The sequence below is a fragment of the Colletotrichum graminicola genome, assembly GCF_000149035.1.
Source record: "Colletotrichum graminicola M1.001 genomic scaffold supercont1.9, whole genome shotgun sequence".
Taxonomy (NCBI): domain Eukaryota; kingdom Fungi; phylum Ascomycota; class Sordariomycetes; order Glomerellales; family Glomerellaceae; genus Colletotrichum; species Colletotrichum graminicola.
This window is the reverse complement of record NW_007361013.1, coordinates 630,646-653,837: the sequence shown is the minus strand read 5'-3', so window position 1 is coordinate 653,837 and position 23,192 is coordinate 630,646. Positions and strand designations below refer to the sequence as shown.

The 23,192-nt window shown below is 53.8% G+C and overlaps 3 protein-coding genes across 3 annotated transcripts; 2 read left to right on the top strand and 1 right to left on the bottom strand.

The window, feature by feature from the left end:
• Nucleotides 1-11,044: 11,044 nt before the first annotated feature.
• GLRG_03166 (uncharacterized protein) lies at nucleotides 11,045-13,206 on the top strand (the record flags this gene model as incomplete). The annotated part of the gene is made up of 4 exons (XM_008093851.1): nucleotides 11,045-11,331; nucleotides 11,395-11,555; nucleotides 11,610-11,986; nucleotides 12,043-13,206. 4 exons carry the CDS (start codon nucleotides 11,045-11,047, stop codon nucleotides 13,204-13,206), a joined length of 1,989 nt encoding a protein of 662 aa, XP_008092042.1.
• A 643-nt stretch (nucleotides 13,207-13,849) lies between these two features.
• Nucleotides 13,850-14,620, bottom strand: GLRG_03165 (PAP2 superfamily protein; the record flags this gene model as incomplete). Its single annotated transcript, XM_008093850.1, has 2 exons — nucleotides 13,850-14,488; nucleotides 14,567-14,620. 2 exons carry the CDS (start codon nucleotides 14,618-14,620, stop codon nucleotides 13,850-13,852), a joined length of 693 nt encoding a protein of 230 aa, XP_008092041.1.
• Nucleotides 14,621-15,506: 886 nt separating this feature from the next.
• Nucleotides 15,507-17,544, top strand: GLRG_03164 (RWD domain-containing protein; the record flags this gene model as incomplete). The annotated part of the gene is made up of 2 exons (XM_008093849.1): nucleotides 15,507-16,077; nucleotides 16,136-17,544. 2 exons carry the CDS (start codon nucleotides 15,507-15,509, stop codon nucleotides 17,542-17,544), a joined length of 1,980 nt encoding a protein of 659 aa, XP_008092040.1.
• Between the last annotated feature and the right edge of the window lie 5,648 nt (nucleotides 17,545-23,192).

Below are 23,192 nucleotides of genomic sequence, written 5' to 3'. Positions count from 1 at the left end.
GTAGGTTCCGCGGTGGCATCGTACGGGGCTTGTGAGGTGATTAGTGCAGGATACGCAATTGGGCATTCTGCAATGCTAGAGCCGCATCGTCACGCAACAAGCACGTTTGAGGCCTATGCTGGCTTGCATGACTTTGATAAGTGACACTTTCAGCTTGGTCACGATCAAATTAAAGAAGCCTGTGGGAACTTGGGCTGAGTCGGGCGCTGAGTTGTGGATTGAGCGCCAAAGTGATGTTGAGGAATGAGGAGCGTAACGGGTTAAGGGCACGTGTTGACACCATATGCGAGCAAATCCGCAAGCGATGGTCCAACTGCAAGGTACAGCGGATGCTCTTCTGAAATTGAGCAAATCAAACCCTATTAATCTTCCCTTTATCATGAGTTGAATGTGATCACGAGACATTTGCAGACGGGCACGGCTCTTTGGCATAGGCAGCTGATGGATGTTGAACCTCAGTCCGAAAAAAGCCCTTGGTGGCTTACGAATGGCGACACGTCTGTGCTTGAAGGAGGTCTGTAGACCAGCTTTAACTTATATATGCCCATCTAAATCTTACACTGCTCTCTACAATGCCAGCGCGGACCTCATTGTTAGGGGCGCGCACCTCCATTCTCCCATTTATGTTTACTACTTAACTCTCCTCACCCTCAGACTGGATGCCAGAACATGATTTGACCATACCAAGCCCAAGCAAGGCGACAGCACGACTGCTAATCGTTCCAGGACGGATTTTAGACAAAGAATACTGTGCTTCAACTAGAAAGACATTGGAAAGTTGCAGCGGAAGGCCTTGTGACTGGCCACTCTGCATGTTTGCCCCCTGATCTGAAGCATCGACTGGCCCGAGAAGGCATCACGGGAGAAAGGCCACACGCGCAAGGGCTTCCAGGCATGTTGTTCTCGTGTCGGTCCGAGCAAAGATTTCAGCGTCTAGCACCACCACTCCCTTCAATGCCACGGTATCCAATCTCCCGTTCGCTTCCGGACTAGAGCTAGAGGGCTCAGTCACCACTTTCATCCTACTTGACAGCTATATCCGAGCTCGATTGGAAAGTCGGATAAGCTGGAGCTTGCAGTCGGATTGCATCTGTCCCGGGATGATTCGCGCCTCAGACTCGCGAGTTGGTGAAACGTTTAACGCGGCCCCGTCATTCCCAGAGAGAGAGAGAGAGAGAGAGAGGGCAGTACTATGCCGAGGCGAAGAAATCACAGCAGTCCAAGCCCGAGTGCTCCTTGGATACCTACTTCTCGCATTGTCCGTATGCCTCCATTTACATGGCTTCTTTTCCCTTCGAAGGACGTTGCCTGCTATTCCGGCGCTTCTGCTTCCTGCTCCTTCCTAGACGAACATGTACCTGCCGTCAATATTCTGAGAAGCTTCTACCCGTTTCGATTATGGACGAACGCTACCTGCCGTTCCGGTGCACCTGCCTTCTGTTCATTACAGTCTCGGTGCCCCGTGGTCTTGTGAGATATCAATCAATGGTATTGGGGCCAGGTTGAGTTCATTGATTCAGCATCACGGGTACCCCACCACGCGGTTACCAAGATACACCGCCAGTCAATACGAAACTTGGGTAAGGTGCTCTGAGAAACTAAACTGGCAGTGTTCTTTTGGAACCCGCGTGCTTACTAACCCTCCATATGGTGCACTTCGGTGTCGGAGGGCGGCTAGACGGTCCACCAGTTGATGATCATCGTAAGAGTCATACCTGTCACTCTGGCTTTGTGAGGACTGATACATTTTCCCACACAATTGACCAGATCATGTGCCCGGTGATATGAAACTCCGTAGGAAGTGATACCCCCGTGCAAGTGTAGGCTTATTATCTTCTAATGGACATTCAAGTGAAGCCAGATGAATGACCTGTTATCTCACGTGTGAAGAGCTCATCATCGTCGGTCATGATGTTGTTTTCCTGTCCTGTACCGTCCGATGACAGACGCTGACAGGCACAGATCCTTGGGTCCCAGTATGTCATGGGAGGGGACAGAAGTTTTCTGGAGAGGGAAGAAAAAGTGACCTGGAAGGAAAGAAGGGAGCAACGCACCTTGTAATGTCGGATCATCCCGCGAAAAGGTTCATTGACTCTGTGCATCACGATTTACCCGCCTAGTGTGATACAATTGATTGATTGTGTGTGAGAGAAGAATTTCTTGTTGGTTTATATTGATTGCTGGTGTGATTGTTAGGGTCTCCAGAAGGGTCCCGTACAAAATAGAAAAAGGTGCTCTTAACCTATATGGTTAATGATTAAAATCAAACTTTGACTGTCAACTGCGGTCTACAAACGTGACCTTGAGGCTAGACAGTCGACACCCTGAAGCCAGACGTTAGACGGGTGAAAAAGTAAGGTCCAGACCGTAGGTTGACCTTTCAGTTGGTTGCCTTGACGGATAGGGTATGGTCTAGATGGAAACGAGATTTTACTACCATCTATCAACATCAGGTAGTATCACCTAGGCATATGCCTAACATAACGTAGACAGGCAGAGCATCCAAAAGACAAGTTGGGGAGAATCACCCTATGTTGTATCGTGGCCAGAATTCGACAGTACTTTGGGTTAGTCTGGCACGAAGAAGCGATTTTGATCAGGCAGTTATCAAGGTGCAGATGAGATCAAAGATTCTTTTCCAGCTGCGAGCCCAGTCAAATGGGTTGAGGAGGACTCATGTGTCTCCATGATGCTAGGCTTTTATATGGAAATCTCCTATTTTGGGTTCTGTACCAGGCGTGATACCTCTACTGTGCTTTCCTACAGTGATTTTCATCATGTATCTGTTGCTACCCTATGAGGAACCGCCTTGGCCACGTATACTAGAACTCTCACCAGCTGGTCGCTGACATACTATGGTATGATGGGTAAGTTTAAACTCCATAACAGGTAGTGTGGAGTTGTGACCCACGTATGAGAGACTCTCACTGGCCAGAATTATGATAGATGTGCACAAGAACCTCAAAGTACGGAGGTGCGCGTCAAAAGTCATGATCCATAGTGCCAAGACCACCCCCTGACCACCCGACCCACTTTATATATTTCTAGCCAATCAGAGCAATAGGATTCATCCGCTTTCCCAGGGCCCTTACAAGAGTAATTTCACCACAACAACCATCATAACAACTATTATAATAATAACTATCATAACTATCTATTATAACTACTTTATACTACTATTATAGCCTGCGTTAACCCCTACTTATAGGCATTAATTCTTACCCTTTAAAGCTATATTAGTAGTAAATTAGCTAATAAGGTTATAGAGGCTCTTAATATACCTAAAGTTACAGTTAATAAGATTCTTATATACGTAAAAAAGCACAGCTTTAACCCCTCTGCTCCTACCTTCTCTATCCTTCCTAAATACGTTAAAGATACCCCTTAAGCCGGCTAGCTAAAGAAAGTAACACCTATAGTAAAAAAGCTTATTATTAAAAAGGTTTACTATAACTAATATAGTAGGGAAAAAACGTATACTAATATAGCTAGTAAGCTATAAAAAGAGCTTAATATAGATATTTTAGCCTTAACAGTCTACTAAATCCTCTAGTAATATAGGTTTAAAAAGTCTAAACTAATAAGGAAGCCTAGCTTAATAGCTTAAATAAAGTAAGAGAGGCTTTCTTAATATCTAGTATATTACTACTAGTTACTTAAAGATTAAAAGAAGGTTATCTAGTCTAATAAAATATTAGTAGTCTTAAGCTATTACTATAGTAGCTACTATTTATAGTAATAAGTATATAAGGCCTATATAAAGTTATATATCTATACTTAATAAAAAGGTTACTTTAAGTTTATATTTTAAGGTTACTTTATGTATAATAAGAAAAGCCCTTCTTACTACTAGTTACTTAAGTTAGCTATAATATAGCAAGAAGCTACTACTAAGGTTAAAAAGTTAAATAAGGATCTAGAGCTAGTTAAGCGCCTTAAATAGGAACTAAAGAAAAGAATAGCCTAGCTATAGCTCTAATAGCTCCCTAGCTATAAACTAACTTTTTACTAGAACGCCTATACTAGTAAGTTAGTCTATAAGGGTAATAAAGGAATTAACTAGTACTGTTACTATAAGAAAATCCTCTTACCTAAGCTTTTCTTATTTATTACTAATAAGTACCTACCTAGCACTATTATTTAAGAGGATAAAGCACCTTCCTATAATTACTACTATATTTACTATATATACACTACCTATAATATCTAAAAGCTCGTCTAGTGTAGTAATAGCCCTAATCTTAACCCTATTAAGCCCTATTAGCTATAAATAAAGTAATTTATAACAAGAAAAGGCGCCCTAACTAACCAGGCTATAGCTAAACAAGCGTAGCAAGAGTGCTAGCAGGCATTACCATAAAAGAAAATCTAGGCATAGATAGAACAGATACTAGCCTATATTAAGGCTATTATTACCCTTAACAGTAGTAATAAGTATAAGGAAGGCCAGCATGCTAGTAAGTATTACTTATAGGTTAAATACAGTAAATAAATCCTATTAGTAGCGACTAGTAATCATTAATAGCAACCAAATAACTCACTTAGCCGTAATATAAAATAGTAGCTATAATTCACTATAGAGGGCACCCTTGTAATTACCCCTGTTAATTAACAGGGGGTGGTCTTGGCACTATGGATCATGACTTTTGACGCGCACCTCCGTACCGTCGCTGAAATAATCAAAAAAGCACGGCCACATTTACCTGACGAGGGGGCTAAACTTTGGCCTGATACCATAGTATACTACGTGGCATCCCAGTAGTAGGTACCTCAAGCTAGCCCAATTCGGCTCAAGAACTGGCATTCCCCCCCGGAAGAAATAAACATATAGACAGACCTGGTCTCATAAAAACATGACTTCCGGTCCAAAGAAAGCTTGAGTGACGCTGCTCGAAGCGCTGGCTGTTTCTCCAAGACAATGTAGGTGTGGTTCTCACCAAGTAGGTGAAGCACGTCGACGATGCTACGCAATGATAGCTGAGCTTACTGGCCTGAGCCATGAGGGCATCACGACAGGATGGCTACCGACGGGAATGTGACTGCAACTGAATCAACGCCTGACTTCTACAAAACCGCTTCTTGAAGAGGCGAGAACGAAACTGTAGATCACAGAAACGCCTATCACTTCCACTCCCCGGGAGTATTAGCCTATACTATACACGCCCAGTATAGAATCTACGAGCAAGGAAACGGTTAGAACCCGTCATGAACGTTGAGTGGTCTTGACAGAGACCAGTGATCCTCTCCCGCGGTAAAGCCCGCAAAAGTTTTCGATTACGAAAAACAGCACTCAGCAGCCTTATCTGACTTGGAAAGCAAGGGTGTTAGGGCCGGACTGATACCTCGTGTTGTGTCCTTTGGTCGTTCCACTTTTTGCATCATCGTGATATCAACGATGTGCAGCAGCTACAGCAAGCTGATACCAATCCCGTCGGCACGCGACTCGTCCCAGCCCACTCAACATATCGTCCTCCATGACTCTCGCCGCGAATCTCGCCGCGACTCTCGCAAATTGCGGATAAAGGCAGGAGCTGGGGCCCGTTGTGATTGTGCCGCAATTGCCTCACGGGGCAGAGCGACTGGCTGCGGCCAGTGGCGAACCTCGGAACGTCTTCACCGTAGATATCGACGGGTCTGACTCGCTGCCCCGGACGACCAACAGCATCGGAGGCTGACAAGCGGAGCCAAGTGGTTGGGGCAACTCGCGCAAAATCAGCAAACCGCCACATTTCCAGTTCGGACCCGTTGACAAGGAGGCAGGCATAGGGTCCGACTCTGCGGCCAACCTATACAACAATCAATCCGCGACGGTCATGATATGAGTCGCCAAAGACATGGATCACCGCCTCGTACCGCACTCGGCAAAAAAGACATGGGCAAGGCAGACGGGCCCGGTGGCAACTTGGGGGCGGAAACGCCGCTGACTGACAGCTTGTAAGCCGCCTATCGCATTGATCAAGATATTGGTGCCGGAAGTTCCAATCTATCTACTCAATCTGCGTTTTTTTTCCTTCTATCTCGGGTGGTTCTTCTCTACTGGAGATCGTGGCGGTTGTCCATATTGCATCATCGCTTGGGCTAACTAGACCGAGGTGTACGGATATTGAGCGGAGTTATGGGAAACGCCGAAAAGGAGAAAGTACACCGGCCGCCACGGAAGATCTAGAACAACGCATACGGATATACCTGCTTGCTTTAACACACATCAATTCCATAGATATCAACTGCCGGAAGCCCCCCCCCCCCACCGTTACAGTCCCAAAAAGACCGGTAGTCAGGAAGCAGCTGACTGCAGGAGGCACCCGAACATGGAAATCTCATGGTGAAGATGCGTGCCGAAACGAGGGCGGAAATGAGATTGCTGTCAGAGGCGGTTCAGCGCTCCTTTTCCAGGCGACGGCTCTCATACCAACCGGTCCCAAGCCCAACTCGGCCGAGCTGTTCCGGTCATGGTAGGCGGACTTGAGTAAAGGCCCCCCCCCCCGGGCGCACGTCGTGAGTCAGTCGACATCTTCTTTTGCTCTCGTATACTGGCCTGACAGCACTCTATATGCTTCACCACCTGAACCAGCGTAAGACGGGGTAGCCAAGCAGTCTGACGGAGAACCCGACGAAAGTGGGCCATCGTCAGGTGAGGCAGATACACGCTTTGCCAGACAAGCGGGTGCCAAAAAAACCCGCACTCAGGAAAGTTAACTTAAGGTGACCTGTGCCTCGGGGATCTCCAGTATGGTAGGGAGTTACATGACGAAAGAATACCTATACACCCTATATTTTAGCGCATGGGGACTCAAATTGACCTCTGTAATTTGTGAGTGCGGCTTATTTTGTCACCCGCCTGCCAGAGCAGACACACAGTCGGGGAAAGTGGGTCTTTCCAGGCCCTCCACGGCCTTCCAATGAGGAAGTGTTTGCCGGAGAGGAGGGTTCTCATCCCGACTATTGGCGTCGTCCAGTCATCGTCGCCGCCGTTGTTTTCGCCGTTGTGGTTCGTCACCCCACAATCCCCATGAAGACTCTAACCGCGCACAAGTGACCCAGGACCGTTTCACATTCGCGTCGCCTTGTCCAAAGCTGCCACGATGCCGCGAACTTCTCTTGAGGAAACAAATCACGGTCCCGCTCCACGGGAGCTGTGGTAGCATTCACGGTGGTTCAAATAAAACATTCGCAACCAGAACAGCGCATTGCAACCGCGTTGCAACGGCACCCGCAGTCACTTCAGACGATACCATCATAGTAAACGATGGCCGTTACATAACATTGGATGACTCTCTCAAGCCGCGTAGTCAGGGGAATATCCAGAGGGCGACGAGGAGCAGAAGAGAAAAAAAAAAAGAACGAGGAGGCTTGGGAATTTTGGATGACAAGTTACTTGCTTCTTCCGCCCTCGTCCGAAGGAAGACATCGCAAAACGGGGGTGGCAGCTGTGCCAAGAAGGTTTGCTTCAGTGATGCTCAGGACCGACCGGGAGAGGTCTTCTCAAAGGCCTGCCTCCCATAAGATCGGCCGAAGCCTACTAAGGCTGCCATTTCGAATCCTGCCGCTTGGGACAATGGGCTAGACCATCGGCCCCCCAAGGAGGGGTGCCCTGGCGAGATGGCACGCAACGCACACAGCAAAATATGAAATAGAGGGCACACCATCAGCTTCCAGGAGCGACACGAGAGTTCGGGTGAGACTCGCTTGTGCCCGCTATAATTGGACATGATAAGACAGCGACCACAGGAGGAGAGCTGTCGCGATGGCCGTGTGGCCCCCCAGATGTGCGGTGCCTATCCTGTGTCCGTCTGAATGTCCGTTTGATCGACAATCGCGACCGGATCAGCAATGAACATGGTCTACACCCCCGGGCTGATGGGGCGACGATGTGCTCCACGCTCTGCAGGTTGCAGTGACGGCGACAAGCCCGCGCTGTCCCTCATCTCGGAGCAACCATCTTCCACCGGTCCCTTGGTGACCGCGAGGGCAGTTTTCGCTGGCGGAGGCGGCGCAGTGCGGCAGCCAAGATACGCTTCAAGGTTGTGACTAGTGCGCGAGCTAGCAACAGGCTAAGAGCCTCAATATCCGTAGGGTTGACATGTTGGAGATAAATTAACGTGTTTTCCGGCGTGTGGCGCTAGGCGCGGGTTGGCGCACTTCCTGTCCCTTCGGAGGAATAGTGTCGCACTACTGACTAGCCTCTGAGCTTGTCTCCGTATGCCCGTTGCGCTGGGTTCAACAGCAGTCAGCAGTCACTCGTCATTTCTGCATATCATGTCAGTTACCTTTGGGATTTGATATTCGGCTGGGCGAGCTCAGCAAGCCGAGACCCAAAGAATCGGTGATTGCCAGGGTCGTGACGAAGTCGTCATCGTCGACAAACATCTGATAGTGGAAGCGAAGGATCGCCCTCCCCGCCCTCAAGCGAAGATGTCCGTGGTCTGCCTCTCAGCGGTTCGCGTAAGGTGCTCTTTCCTCTCTGTCTCGCCGCATTTGGTAGGCCGCAAGGCGCAAACTACTTCCATCCAGGCTTCGCATGGGGTTGACAGGGCCAGACTTGCGAGTAGACGAATCTGGTCACGGTGGCCATTAGCACAGCGTGATCTGATGTGAGTGTGGAGAACAGGCAGAGTCTGCCCACACCTTGGCGAGGTCGCCCGGGCCGCGAAAAATCACAATCCTGGTCATGGAATCCCGTTTGAGCCCCTGCTCGAGCCGCCTCGGCTCAGATGATACATCTTCTGCCTCATCGCTCGAAAGTCTGTGGAAACAGACGAACACGATCAGCCGTCAACGAGGTTCGATTCGCTCGTCATAACCCGGTCGGCTGCCAGGCCAGCAATGACATCCCGCCAGACGACGTGCCGTTGGCCCCCGATATTTGAGATAGGAAAAGGTTTTGCAGCACATGTCCGTCCTGGCAACACCTACCTAGCTCCCCCAGGGCCAGGGGGAGACACGTGCAAGACGAAGATAGGTAGCCCAGGCCCTCAGGCTGGCAGAAACATCCCGTGAATAAGGCTAGCGGGTCCAGTCGACAGGAAAGCTTGAAGGAGGGCGAGATTCGTCCCCGTCATCCCCGACCGCCTCCGACACGGGCACAGCGACTCGCACATGCGCAGAGGCATTCCCTCTTCCTTTGCAGAAGGCAGTGCTGACTCGATGCACATTGTCATGATGATGGTCTGCGCCTCTTTCGCGCGGCCGCATGCTTCAACGAACAGCCTGTGATTCTCGACATAACGCCAGGAATAGATAGTTGGCCAAAGACCATTTGTGCCGTGGAGATGAGGCGATTCACAGCAAATTCATCAGCCGGTAGAGAGCAACACACTCACAGATTCCCCTGGGTGTTGGGACACACGAACCAGACCAGAATGGATGATATTACACACTACGTAGTAGTAGAAGAGATGGGCCGTACTACGTACTGGGACGGACGTTGATTGATGATTGGGCGAGCCGGAAGGAAGCGACGCAGGAGGTGGGTGACGTTGGGGGCGAGGGGACAGAAAAGGTTTCGGCATCGCCAACAGCCGCCCCCTTCTACAACCCCCTGCACCCGTTTGATCCACAATTGGCAACGGCGCTAGCACTAGAAAAGCATCGCACTTGAAGGTTTTCCCACTAGTGCCCCCCCAGATTTGGGGCTCAAGTCCAATAGTAAACCTTGTCATCTTCAACCTCACAGCCAGGGGCTCGGGCATTTGGACCACACGACGAAACCCAGACGTGTCACATCACTGCTTCACATCATCGCCACTTAATGCTTTCCGACCGAGCCTCTTGCCGGTACGACGAAATACACACACACACACACACACACACACACGCGCGCGCGCGCACACGCACACGCACACGCATCCATTTCTCTTACTCGCTTTCCTTTTTCTCCCCAGCCAGCCTCTGCGCCGGCCTGCAGCACATTCGATTGTCGTCTGCCGGGGTTGCTGCAACCAAGACCACGTACAGATATAGCACTGTTGTCTCCGTCTCCTCAGCCCCGCCTTGGCCCTCGTGTGTTGTCACATGGCTGGAAGGCAAGGGGCCTACATACGATTAGTAGAGAGAGGCAATCAGGAACGTACCAGCCCAGCCAAAGTTAGCGGGGGTCTTGACGAACATGGATGGCGTTGGCATCCCGCGCCCAGCCCTGCTCCCCCATGTCCCGAGCACTTCCTCGACAAGGACTAAGACCACCTGTGATGCCGTGTTGCGGCCCCCGCGGCATTCCAACCAGCAATATGCACGTCAAGAGACGTTCGCCCCATCTGAGCCCCCCTCCTCACTCACCATCGTCCTGTCGTCGACCGGACTGAGAGGTACAGACCGCGTCTCATTCGCTCCCTGCTAGGCTCGGCTCTCATGGTCCTCGTCTTCTGGCTGGCCCCTCCTTCCCGTTCTTGGCCGGGGTGCTCTTTCGAGTCTGCCACCCTCTCTCTCTTGGACCACACCCATCAGCCGTGCTACCCTTGCCTTGTCCCCAAGGTTGGACTTGGGCCCATTTGGCTGTTTGGCTAACCCTCCGGACCTCACCTGGCCCGCGCGGGGGCCCTCCCGAGCCCTCTCCCTTGCTAGCCCCCTACCAAGGTGGACCTTTCCATCGTCGGCCATGGCCTTTTCACCTCTTCATGCGGCCTCTTCTCGCCTCTCATTCTCCCCGCTGGACTTGTTGGAAAGTGGTCTTTCCCTCCCTCAGGCCGGTCCCTTTCTTTTCTCTCTCTCTCGAGTGGCTGGTCCTCGCTTCTTGTTTCTGTTCGTAGGCCCCGACTTTGTCTTAGTGTCTGTTTCGTCTGGTCTGCCCTCTTTGTCCAAGAGCGGAAGTCCTTCACAATCCGTCCTGTCTTTCCACTTACTCTTTTCATTTCTCCATCCCATCCGCACGATTGCAGTATTCTCTTCCTCGTCCTCATCCTTTCTTCCACACTTTTTACGACAGGGACATCTTCGACCGGTTTATGGATTAGATGGTTTGGGGAGCGAAGTAATATCTGGCACCGCTGCGGCTCGACGCCTGCGCTCCTCCTCTCTTCGACCACTTGCCAGGTAAACAATCGACGAGATGGATAGCTGGGGACACGACGACCTGTGGGCGCGGGGCGACGTCGGCGGCGTAACGGCTGGCTACGGAAATGCCGTGGATGATTCGATACGAGGCTCCTACAAGGCCACCAACACTTCGACGGCCGCCATCATCAACCAGTTCCGTTTCCAGTCTGCGAAATCGATACGAACCTCGACCATCATTCTCGCCGTTTTCAATGTCATTGCCGCCTTCGCGACAGCAGTAGGAATCTTTTGGGATGGATATTCAACGGCTAAGAGGGCCAACCAGAAGTTTGGCTTCAGGTACGGACGGCAGCATTTGGCATCGCCATTGACGAGGAGGCACTGGCTAACCGCTCATTCCAGAACACATGGTTTCAACTTCGTTGGACCTGCCGAGACCTTCCCTCTGATTCTCTCTGTTGGCATTGTTGTCCAGGGCATCGTCTTCGCTGTTGCACAGTCGACTGGACTCGACCACCTGCTAACTCTGGGATGCACCATCACCTCCCAGATGATGCTGCCTGGTTCGTGACCTCTGGAGCTCCCAGTCACTCAAATCTCGCTAACAATATCTGCAGCGGTTTTCATTGTTCCCTATATTCAATTAGTATTCGCCCTGGAGGTGGCTTTTCGCTCTCTACGAAAGAACCCGCTGCCGCCTCGTAGCAAGTGGAACGTTACCATTTGCCTAGCCACTGTCGGCACTTTCCTACTCGTTACCTACCTCGTTACTCTCTTTGTCCGTCCTCCCAACTTCTGTTTTGCGTCCCTCTTCTGGTTCGTCCAGCGCTGGAAGGAGGGGTGCTTCGTTATCCTAACAACCATCTCGGTGGCACTGCTTGCCTCGACCCTTGTTATCTTCTTTCGCCTGCACAACAATACAAGGATTGAGAACAGCGAGCGTGTCGCTGCTTCCAGGATGGTCTACTTCCTGGCGGTCGCCTTCATTTCGACTGTAAGTGGAATAATCTCTCTTCTCACCCACGGGGCATCCGGCTGACGACGACTTAGACACTTCTCATTCCTTTCTTCTTCACTCTCTCATTTACGGAGCAGCGAGCTGCTACTGGACAAGCCCTTACACTTGCCATGATTGCCACTGTCGTTGCCAACGTGTCTGGCCTGATGACTGGCGGCCTACACCTGTTCTTGCGTTCAAACACCCTCTCCACCATCGGTCCCTGTCACGGTGAAAAGTGGGAGTCCGAGCGTAATAAGCTCAAAGCCGGTATCCGCGTCTACAGTGGTGGCAACAACGATTACGAAAATCACATGATGAACCCCGTCGGCCGAGCACAATCCCTCCGACGGATGGACAGCACCGACAGCCTGGTGCCCGAGAAGGAGGAAGAGGCTCGTATCGAGAGCCCCTCCGGCTCGCCCACGTATGCCAACCCTCTCCAGTCGAATTCTGTGTGGCAGATGGTCCCTGCTCCTCTGCGGACACCTGAACCCGCGCAGGTTTCGACTTACCAGATCCCAAAGACCCACGCGCGCAAGAGGTCCTACTCGTTGTTCCCAACCGAGCAGCAAAACAACACCAAATCAATCACCTTGCTCCCGGCCAAGGCATACAATCCCGCTGTGACAACATTTGAAGAGGATGACGTGATGTTCCTCCAGCCCCCGCCATCAATTCACCCTCAAGGCATTCGCCATCGTCGCGACTCTTCACTCGCTTCGTCGGCGACTGTTCAGATTGGCCTACGTCTGTCAAACGTCGATGACATGCCGCCTCTCACCTCTCAATACTTTCAGAACAACTCAAGCGTCACCAGTCTTGACTGCACCGACGAACGGGACATGGATGCCCTCAAGCGGCCCAGCCCCTTGACGCAGGTCGATGCCAACGGTGAAAGTGATTCGTCCGACTCCGAGGAGGACGAGACTCTGGCGTCATCGCCTGTCCGTCACGAGAAGGATGCACGGATGAAGACTCTCCCATCTGTTCCCGATCACTCTGCGCATGGGCAATCGCAACCGGAGGAGCGAGAGCCGCAACAGCTCACTCTCAGCCCGACGGTCTATAGACCCGAGAGCCCTCAGAAGACTAGAGTCACCAGCCCCCAAGGCGTTGGCTTCAACAACCTTGCGCAGCGCAAGAAGGCTCCAGTCCAGTGCACCAAGCAGGATTGCCAATGCTCCGGTCAACATGACAAGCGTGATTGGATCTGAAGCTACATCACTACTAGCGTTTGGACGCTCGGAAGCGATTTAATCGATGTGTCCTTTACAACGGACGGTAAAAGCGTTCGATCTGACTTTTTTTTTTTTTTGGTCATTGATCGGAGTTGACGGCGCACCACAACTTTTCTCTTCTTACATGTACTATTTCATTGGACGGCGTTTTCTAATTGCGGAGATACCTGTACGACACACCGTCTACATATTGTTTGTTTTCTTTATCTCTAGCAATGGGTCTGCAAGGACGCATTGTGTATTATCTGGGTGGGCACGGCTGCACGGCTTTCATTGGAGAGGACCGGACGCCTGGTAAGGAGGATTCAAGAGCCTTGGGATTCCAAAAAAATGGATGGGATGGACATGATGGTATATGATTAGCCACGAGGCAGACGGAAGAGTGGAGGTAAATGTCACTAGAGAGGGCCCTTATACGACAAGAAATACGATAGCTCAATGAATCAAAAAGAGCCCAAAACAAAATGCTGATTCTTGCCGCTGCGTAATAAGTGACATGAACCATCGCTTGAGCCTGGCAGACCCCAAAACCTAGCGTGGTTGTCAGGGAATGACGGGCCTGGATTATTTAGTGCTGCGCATGAGAAGGATGGTTAGATTTCTGTTCGAGTCGTGTTTCTTATTTGCTCTTCTGCCGATCCGCCTCCACGCGCCTCTCCTCCCACTTGTCCCAGCCAGCTTGGCACGGATCCTCTTCCACCGCAAGATCACGGAATCTAAACAGCCGCGCAATGGGGGTCTGCAAGACCCAGGCCAAGAGGCCAAAATCCCTCGCGATTGCCGTGACCATGAACCAGCCCACGGCGCACACCGAGCCGGCCAGACAGCCGACCAAAACTTGCTTCACGGTGTGGTAGTCGAGGTATACCCTGCTCCAGGCCACCGCGGCGGCAATGCCCAGCGCCGCGACGCTGACGACGACGCGCTCGATGAGCGAGTAGGGCTGGTGGTGCCTCCGCGCGGAGGTAGGCCGGTGCCTGACCAGTAGGAACAAGACAAGGAAGATGGACCAGTAGGCGACGAACTGGGCGTGGGAGCTGGGCATGCCGTAGCCCTTGCCGTGGATGCGGCGGGGGCGCTCCTCCTTGATGAGGCGTTTGAGGGCGAAGTTGATGGCCTCGCAACCCAGCTGGCCAGCGAACATGAGGACGATCTCGATCTCGCGGGTGGACCAGATCAGGGTCGCGTAGACGATGCATAAGGCCTGCGGGAGCAGGGCGAGCCACGCGCAGAGGAACGAGAGGGAATCATCGGGGTCCTGGGAGGAGGTTCTGTTAGTCTTCCTTCTGCTGCAGGCGAAGAGGAGGAGAGAAGAGGATGACGGGTAAGGTCTCACATAGTAGACGTGGGTGAGGGAGAGGGAGGCTAGAGGTCTCGTGTCTTGGTCCATGCTTTCAACTGCGCAGTTTCGACTGCATTCCGACCTTGAGTCAGGGTTTTGATGGCCGACCGTGGGAGGGGGGCTATGTCCTTAAAAAGAATAATACTCTGGCGGTGGAACCCATGTGGCTCCGGAAAGAGGGGTGGTTGAATCGTGTTATAGCGGAGAGAATTTTGACTCCTCACGGGGGCTGGTAAAGTTGGAGCGCACGTCGCGGATCGTGGTGCACAGCACTCTGGAAATGTCAAAGTCCTGCTGGCTGGCGCATTTGCCAGCTTCTTTGTCTAATTACCTACGTCAGGACCCAGATCGCATGGCTTCGAGCCCTGTAGGCCAATCAGGAGCTCCATGCCCCTCCCCACCAGCGCCTTTCTGTGGCTTTGTGGCGAGGGAGGTTAGGTAGGCAGGCACCTTAGCTTTATCTGATTACCTACACAAAGGAACCCCCACCCCCTGCCTAATGCCCCGCGATTTACTACCAGCGGCAAAGGAGTCATCCTTTTCATCGTCAGTCGCCCCGCGCACGGCCAGCCGTTTTTTGACTAGAGCTCTCTCACGCAGCAGCTGCTCTGCGTGTCGCGCACATAAGCCCTTGTCCCTTGGCTCCGAAAGGAATTTACAGAAAAGAAAGGTCTTATCATAGCCAGTCGCACTTCTCGCGGGTTCCGCGCCATCTCCGTTGCTCTCAAATAAAAATCAGCACCATTTTCGCGAATTCGCCACCCGTTCTCTCGCTGCCTCTCCGATACCCATATCCATATGTTCCTCGCTAATACATAGGAGCGCAAACCCTTTCCACGATTTGCCCCCATTTTTACAAAGACCCAAAAGAGCTTCAAGTTACTGCCACACCCGTTGTAGAAAGCATGAGACACGTCTGCCTCAACCGGTAGCCATGGACGCCGACAGTGACGACCTGCGCCAGGACGAGCTCAGCTCCTTGCAGGCTATCTTCCCCGAAATCGAGCCCGACGACCAGCGACCCTTCTGCTTCACTATTCAACTGCCGGTCCGTCCCGCGAAGCCTGTGACTGTTGCGTTTCCCGCCGCCCCCAGCGCCCAAGACACAGCCGCTGCTCAGCTCCCAGGCGTCGAACCCCGCGTCGATTCGCATGAGCTCTCCCACCTCCCGGCCGTCGTGGTCCGCATGGAACTGCCCGAGGGCTATCCGTCAGAACGGCCGCCCGGCGTCAGCATAAACACATCGCCACCGTGGCTGACGAGGGATGTCATCAAGAAGCTGGAGGACGACGGCCCGCGATTGTGGGAGGAGATGGGCCGTGATATGATCGCTTTTACATACATTGATCACGTCCAGCAAGCTGCGGATGATGTGTTTGACATGGTTGACGGGAATGGCACTCTGGAGATTGACCCATCCCACAAGATCGCCATCCTGGACTACGATATCGAGGCTGCTCGGGCTGCGTTTGAGAAGGAGACCTTTGACTGCGGCATCTGTCTAGGTATGCGACCCCGTGACAGCTTGGCCGTCCCTTGGAAGCCCGCTAATCCGCCGCGCAGACCCCAAGAAAGGTTTCATGTGTCACAAGATGCTCGATTGCGGGCACATATTCTGTATCCAATGCTTACAGGAATTCTACAATAATGCCATCACGGAAGGAGACCTGGCAACTGTCCGCTGTCTTGCCCCGAACTGCTCCAAAGAGCGCGCCGAGGCTGGACAGGTCTCGGCCTCGGGCAAGAAGCGCAAGGTCAAGACCTCCATCAGCCCAAGTGAACTGCTCCAGATTGGTCTGCCCCAAGAGATGGTGACTCGCTACGTGACCCTCAAGTACAAGAACGAGCTCGAGTCGGACAAGGACACCATCTACTGCCCCCGGTCGTGGTGCCAGGGCGCTGCGAGGTCCAAGAAGCACAGGAAGCCCGAGGGGCTGGAGATGGTTGAGGCTTCAGGTGAAGATACAGAGGACGATGAAGGCGCCGGGGGGCAGGACGACGGCGGAAAAGGCAAGAAGAAGCAGGCTTTTGACCGCGGGGACCTCCTGGCGATATGCGAAGACTGCGGCTTCGCCTTCTGCAGCCGCTGCTACCAGTCGTGGCATGGCGAGTTCTACCGCTGCACGCCCAAGCGGGACACGGGCGAACTTTCGGCCGAGGAGCAGGCCTCGATCGACTACATCAACCTTCATACCACACCGTGCCCGACGTGCGGCGTCACGGCGCAGAAGAGCCACGGGTGCAACCACATGATCTGCTTCCGTTGCGCCTCGCACTTCTGCTATCTATGCTCGGCCTGGCTCGACCCCAGGAATCCCTACGCCCACTTCAACGAACAGCCCGACGGCAGAATCACGTCGTGCTTTATGCGCCTGTGGGAACTGGAAGGCGGCGATGGCGATAACGTCGGCATTGGCTTCGCCGGCGGCGCGCGGCAGGCGCAGGCACAGGACGAGGACGATGACGAGGACGAGGGCGTCGTCGAGATAGTCGACCTTGTCCCCGAGATCGAGGAGCCGGACGACAGCGATTCGGACACGGAGGCGGACGACGTTCCCCAACCACCGCCCCCTCCGGCGGGTGGCGTTGCACGAGAAGGGCCGCTCGTCCTACGGATCGGAGCCGACCCGGCTCCTCGGGGCGGCCGAGGAGGAGGAGGAGCAGCAGGGGTTGCCCACGGTCCCGTCCCGCCGGCCGCGCCACCAGCGCCGGCCAACCCCGCGAGAAGAGGCGGGCCTCCCGTACGAGGCGGACGTGGCGGGCGCGGAAACAGAGGCGCAGACGTTCGAGGCGGTCGGCGGCAGAACCAGCAGAGGAACCAGCGGTTACGGGTGCCCGTCGTGGGCAGGAACGGGGAGATTGGCATCGGCGTCGTTGACGCCGACGCGCTCGACGCAGCGCAGGAAGCTTGGATCAGACGATTCGTGCAGATGGCTTTGGACGACGAGGAAGAGGACAGCGACGAGGGGTGATTGTTTCCTGGTGGGCGCAACACATGTCAGACGAGAACCATAGACGGGAGAGCAGGGCAACTTGGACATGGACGACAGCATGATGGTCAGACAGGACAGCGAATCGAATCAACTACCGAACTACCTTTGGCCGGGACACTAGTGTGTGCTGCGTGTGTGTGACGGGCCTGCGCCGTGACAGAAGGCATGTCACAAGCAGGCAGCGGCCCTTGCCCCCTCCTCCTTTCTCATCCTCCTTTCCTCTCCTTCTTTTCTTCTTGACTACCGGCATTCGGTTGGGAATAGTCGTTGGACGACGCTCAATATCTTGAGGGGGGGAGGGAACATGGATCGACCGGCTAAGCAAGACTGCCAGGAGAGTTCGAGAGCGTGTCATTTCAGCGCAGTGATTCCACCCTGAATCCAGTCTGCAACAAGTCGCTCCCAAAGCCAGGCAACATCAGACAAACATCTCCTCAAGCTGCGCCCACATGCTGGCACCCCCCCCTCCCCCACCAAGGCAGCGCCGTCAAAGCCTGGAGCTGCCTTGGCAAAGGCATAAACACATGCAAGCAGGCGAGGCCCAATATGAAGGACCGTTGTTCGGCTCGTTATAAATACATTTGATCATGGCTGGGGGGAAGGGGGGGGGGGGGGGCTACTCGATACACTGGAACACCCCAGCCAACATGAAAGTGAAAACGGCTTGACAAACTCACCTTCCTGGTTCTACTTTCCTTTTAGGGGGGGGGGGGGGGAGATTAAGAAAACGGGCGAGATTAGCAACATCCACGGTGCCCTCTTCCAGGCTAACAAACTCGTTTGGACGAGAGAGCCTCAAGACTTCCGTCGTCGTCCTCGCCATTGGGCTGCAGTGGGGAGGGGGGGGAGGGAGGAAAACGGGGAATGGGACGGAGGTGAGGTGGGCCGGTAGATTGCCTGACCACAACCGGGTTTCCCATCAACTCTGTTCCTGTGCTTGTCTTGCCAAACCGATCGATCCTCGTTTCTTCCCTCCCCCCCCCCCCCCCCCCCCGAAACCGATGATGGCCCGTCATATCCCTACGCAAGATCACCACCGACCGCCCATCGGGCTCGAATGATTTCGGCTCGGGGAGGAGGAGAGGGCTTCGCACGACAGACGTGACGTGGTTTTTTAATAATAATAAAAACACGAAGTGTTGATTCCGAGTTCCGCTCACCACGACATGCGGCATGCCCCCGCTCTCAGTCTCGCTCTCACGGGACCGGGCAACGGCATCTGCATATCCGCTTAGCATGTCCGGCTCCGTCCAAAATATCATTGGCGATTCAAAGCCTGCACCCCCTCCCCCACCGCTCCTCCCGGCAAGAAAGGATATGTTCAGAGCAAAGGGGGATGAAAGGAGCGAGAAGGAGCTCGGAGCGTTCGTGGGCGGTCGCATCAAGAGTGAGAGGAGGGAGGTCGGGGGAGGATCAAGGGCCGGGCAGCAAGTCTGGGGGTTACAATGGGAAGGGGAGAACAGTCGTTGGCGTGCCATCGGACCCAACGCCGGCTGGAGGAAGAGGCTCTCCCTATCATCTACGCTGCACCTAATTCTCTTTACCTTCCTCTCCCTCTTTGTGTGTGCGTGTGCGTGTGCGTGTGTGTGTGTGTGCCCCTGACTCCTCGCCATCTCTAGACCCCATCCTTATCCTCACCGCCAGAGACGCTCCCACTCGAATCCCAGAGTCTCCGCCTTCTACTCCTTCTGCCGGCACGCAAGATATCACGCAAGATATCACGCAGGATATCCCGCATACGTGCGTCCCCAATCTCGTCGAATTTCCGGCCGCGCGTTCGATCAAAGGGGGGGGGGGGGGGGGGGGGGTGAGCAATGGATGACTGCGTGATATTTCATAGCAGTTGCAGTCTTATATCTCCCAACATCCTCGGCCCTATGTCATAAAGCCTGCCCCGCTTGAATGGACGAGTACCGAAGATCAATGAGGGGAGGATGGAGAAGGGAGGGAAGAGGAAGGTCACAACAGGGTAAGGTTATTACACGCAAGGTGCAGCGTGGCTCTGGAAAGGGGTCCGCAAGAGGAGGAAACAGGAGGGGGGGGGGAGCAACGCAACCTCGACATATCTGTAGGTAGGTAGCAGGCGAAAAGGGGTGACGAGGGGAGGAGCCCTTAGAGTTGCCCAGAAATGGCTGCTACTCTGCCAACCTCGCAACGGACCTTCATCCGCACGCCAGAGCCTGAAGCAGCGGGCTCGCAAGCGATGGACGACTTGCAAGAGGGGAAAGGGGGGGGGGGGGGGGGGGGTGAACGCGGGTTGCGAACGAGAAACGGCGGGCGGCGGGTGGCGGGTGGCGGGCTAGGTTGAGTTGCTAGTGGCGGTCGACGGAGTGTCCCGCAAGCGAAGCCATCCATGGCCGAGCTACCTGATCACAAGCCAACCTCCAATACCTAGCTTGTCGTTTGGCCAGAGTGCAAGAACCCAACGATGCCCCCCACCGGGTTGGTTTGCATCTGCCGGACCCGGATGGTTCAGGCCTGAGTCGAAGACTGGTCCCGAAGGCCAGAGCCTGTCAAGTAGCCAACCAAAGGGGGGCAGTGGGAAGGCTTGGGGTAATTCACCGCGGGCGTGGCGACCGAGTGGTAGGAGAAATGCTCCGAAGACTACAAACAGCAGCAGCCATATGGTTTTGCTACAGTACACTGTGAGTATGTTGCATCTATGATGGGGAGAGAAGAGGGGCGGGAGCACGAGTCGGAATGAGATGGGAGGGGCTCGTCGAGTCGACGTCCATCCAAATCATAAGACCCTGGAGCCAAGCTGTTAATACCAAGGTCCCAGGTTCCAGGTTCCAAGTCTATGATGCGCCTGTACGCGGTATGTCCCAAGGCAAGAAGAGGGTGGGGGGGATACATACCTGTGAATAACAGGAAGAGGGGTGGTATGCCATCTACAGAGTATCAAGCTCCGATCGCTGCCGAGTCTGCAACCCGTAAACACACCCTCCTTCATGACAAAAGGCAAAGTTGTGGCGTGCAACAGTGATAGAGACGGAATGGACAATCCAACTGACAGACAGACACAGACACGTACAGAGTGAGAGGGGAGCCCCATCATGCCCGTTTGCGACGCCGCGGTCCCTGCCGTCATCGCGCCGAGGATGCTACCATCTCGGCTGCTGATACCTATGCAAACTTATAACCGCGACGGAGACCTGATCAAGGGAGCTATCTGGAGCTTGGATCTCGTTAGGCCCGAGATCTCCGCAATTTTTGGCCCTAGTCGGACAATGGTCATTCCGTTGCGAGCCTGGCCTTGCGAGCGGCATGGATACCCGTCCTGCTCTTTCATTCCTTTGCGCGCGCAGGACGGACCCCCCCATGGATTATGGATCCGGGGAGTATGAACCGGATGGGGATCGAGCACGTTAACGATGCCATCGATGAGGGTGGAGCAGGGGTCCAAGGGGCGTAGGTTCTGGACGACTCACGAAGTAGCCACATCGTAACCTTCCTGATGGGTTCCCCCTCCCCCTCTCTTTGCTGAAGACAAGTGGAGTGTGATGACAGCTACTTCAGGTACAGCTACTTCAGGTACGGTTCGTATGCACACCGGCGAGGCAGGCGTCGCATCGTGCTGCACGGGGTAGACAGCCACCACGGCCACGTTGAATGTGAGAGTAGAAGCCAGGCCGGCAGGCCGACCAGCTTGTCAAGGGAGTAAAGGAGGCCAAGGGGAGCAGGAAACGTTTCTTGTCCTTGCACCTCTAGGGCCGGTCCACTTTTGCTTCGGAAAGAATCTTGCGATCCAATGTGACTCTGTACTACGTAGAACGGAGGTGACAATGGTTTCAAGAGCACCTTGCTCTAACAATTGCACGAGTCGGCCTGGCGCGAAGAGTCAAGGCCGTATCATCATAATCGTACGAACAGACCGCCGTCGCCACCCCTTTCCTGCGACGCCATCGTTATCGTGCCGACCTGCTGTCGGTAAAACGCCGGCGACGACGCGGTCGGGTATTGCAGGCGGCCAGCGTCGCCTGGGTCTAGAGATTGATAGACACCAGGGCCTTGGAGTGCCACGACCCCATAGAGACGTCGCCGATCCAGGTACACAACGATGTCATTGACTGTGAGGCGTGGATGTCTGAAAATGCCAAGGCAGGTGACAGACGGCGTGCGACGGGGTGACTGACTGAACTTGCTTCTTTGCTTGCCCGGCCAAGGTACTGTGGGCGAACTGGTCAGTGATGTCGCCGGTATGTAAAGCCGGATTGGCCATGCGTCATAGAATCTTGCTACACAATGGTAGTCTAGGCAAAAAGCCGCGCGCGCGCGTGTGTGTGTCTGTGTCTGGCTACGGAACCTCCTATCAAAAGCCACACGTGCTCCCAAAGCGCTCTTCGTATAGCCCTGCTGGAACAGACCACGAGGCCCACGACAACCCCAGGAAAGTGGCAGTTCGAGGGAATCAGGCACGATACAGCTCCAAGCCCGTTACTTGTCTTCCCCGTCTAGGACCTCGGGGCCGGGATTCTAGCGGGTGCCCGCCGTCGTGATAGGGGAAAGCCAGGATATCCAGGACCGGCTGCAACCCCGAACGTTGCTGTACTTTTGCAAAGGAGCTTCTGCACGACTAACGCATACGCGAAGGGCTATCATTTGACCGGATGATATTTGCGTGGGCCTCTGACCAACACCTTGAAGCTTAACAGCGACGTTATTGCAGCATCGCCAATGGATCCCACCGTTTTCCTCCTGGGTTACAGGTGTCTGCCGAGCAGGCCCTGAACATTGCATAAATTCGTTATGCAGGGCCGTTTTGCGATCACTGGGGTGCTGCACGTGTCTGTGAGCGAACGAAGGGCCAGGCATGGTCTGCCATAGTCGTTGAAAGCCCCTACTGCAGGTTTACTGTTGGATACGACCTCATCACCGATCATGGGCTCCCAGGTCGCAGGACGGAGACTTCCATACACTGTAATGAAAGCGAGGTAAAGCGGGGATGAGCGTACACTAGAGACTCCACGATCAGCAACAGCGTTACTCTGTTTCTCCTGTCAAGAGCTTCCCCAGGAGCCGAGCTGGGTGATGGGAGAGTGAAAGAAGCCAGTTGGCCGGGATGATGAGGCGGCAAAACGCGACTCCGTATTCGGCCCTTCCTGTCTGGTTCCAGCTCATCGAACGGGACCTGGGGATCACGGTGCCGGTCGAATGTTCACGTACCTTGCTGATTCGTTGACCAGGGGGTGGTGTAACAAAGAGTTCAAAATAACCCCCCCCCCCCCCTAAAGGAAAAGAAACGAAGACCTCGCCCCCCCCCCCCCCCCCCCGCCCAAAAAAAAAACAAAAAAACAAGCCGCGACCGCCAATATAGAGGACGCACCTTAGGTTAGTGACCTATCGCTTCTGAATACCAAATGATCCGCAACCCCCTTTAAGGTGGTCACCTTAGATCCTGGTTGCCGGACCTATCCGTACAAGACGAGTTGTCCTGACCAACGGACCAGTGTTTAGTAATCAAGACCTATGGAAATTCGGTGTAATCTTTGGTGCACCCCGCCAAGCACTGGCTGATCAAAAAGATTTTTACAGTTACCGCGTCTATGCATCTCGCTTGCGCCACCCCTGGAGGCATGGTAGGCCGGCCATCATGTGGGGTTGCTGCTCAAGATTTCCCTATGACT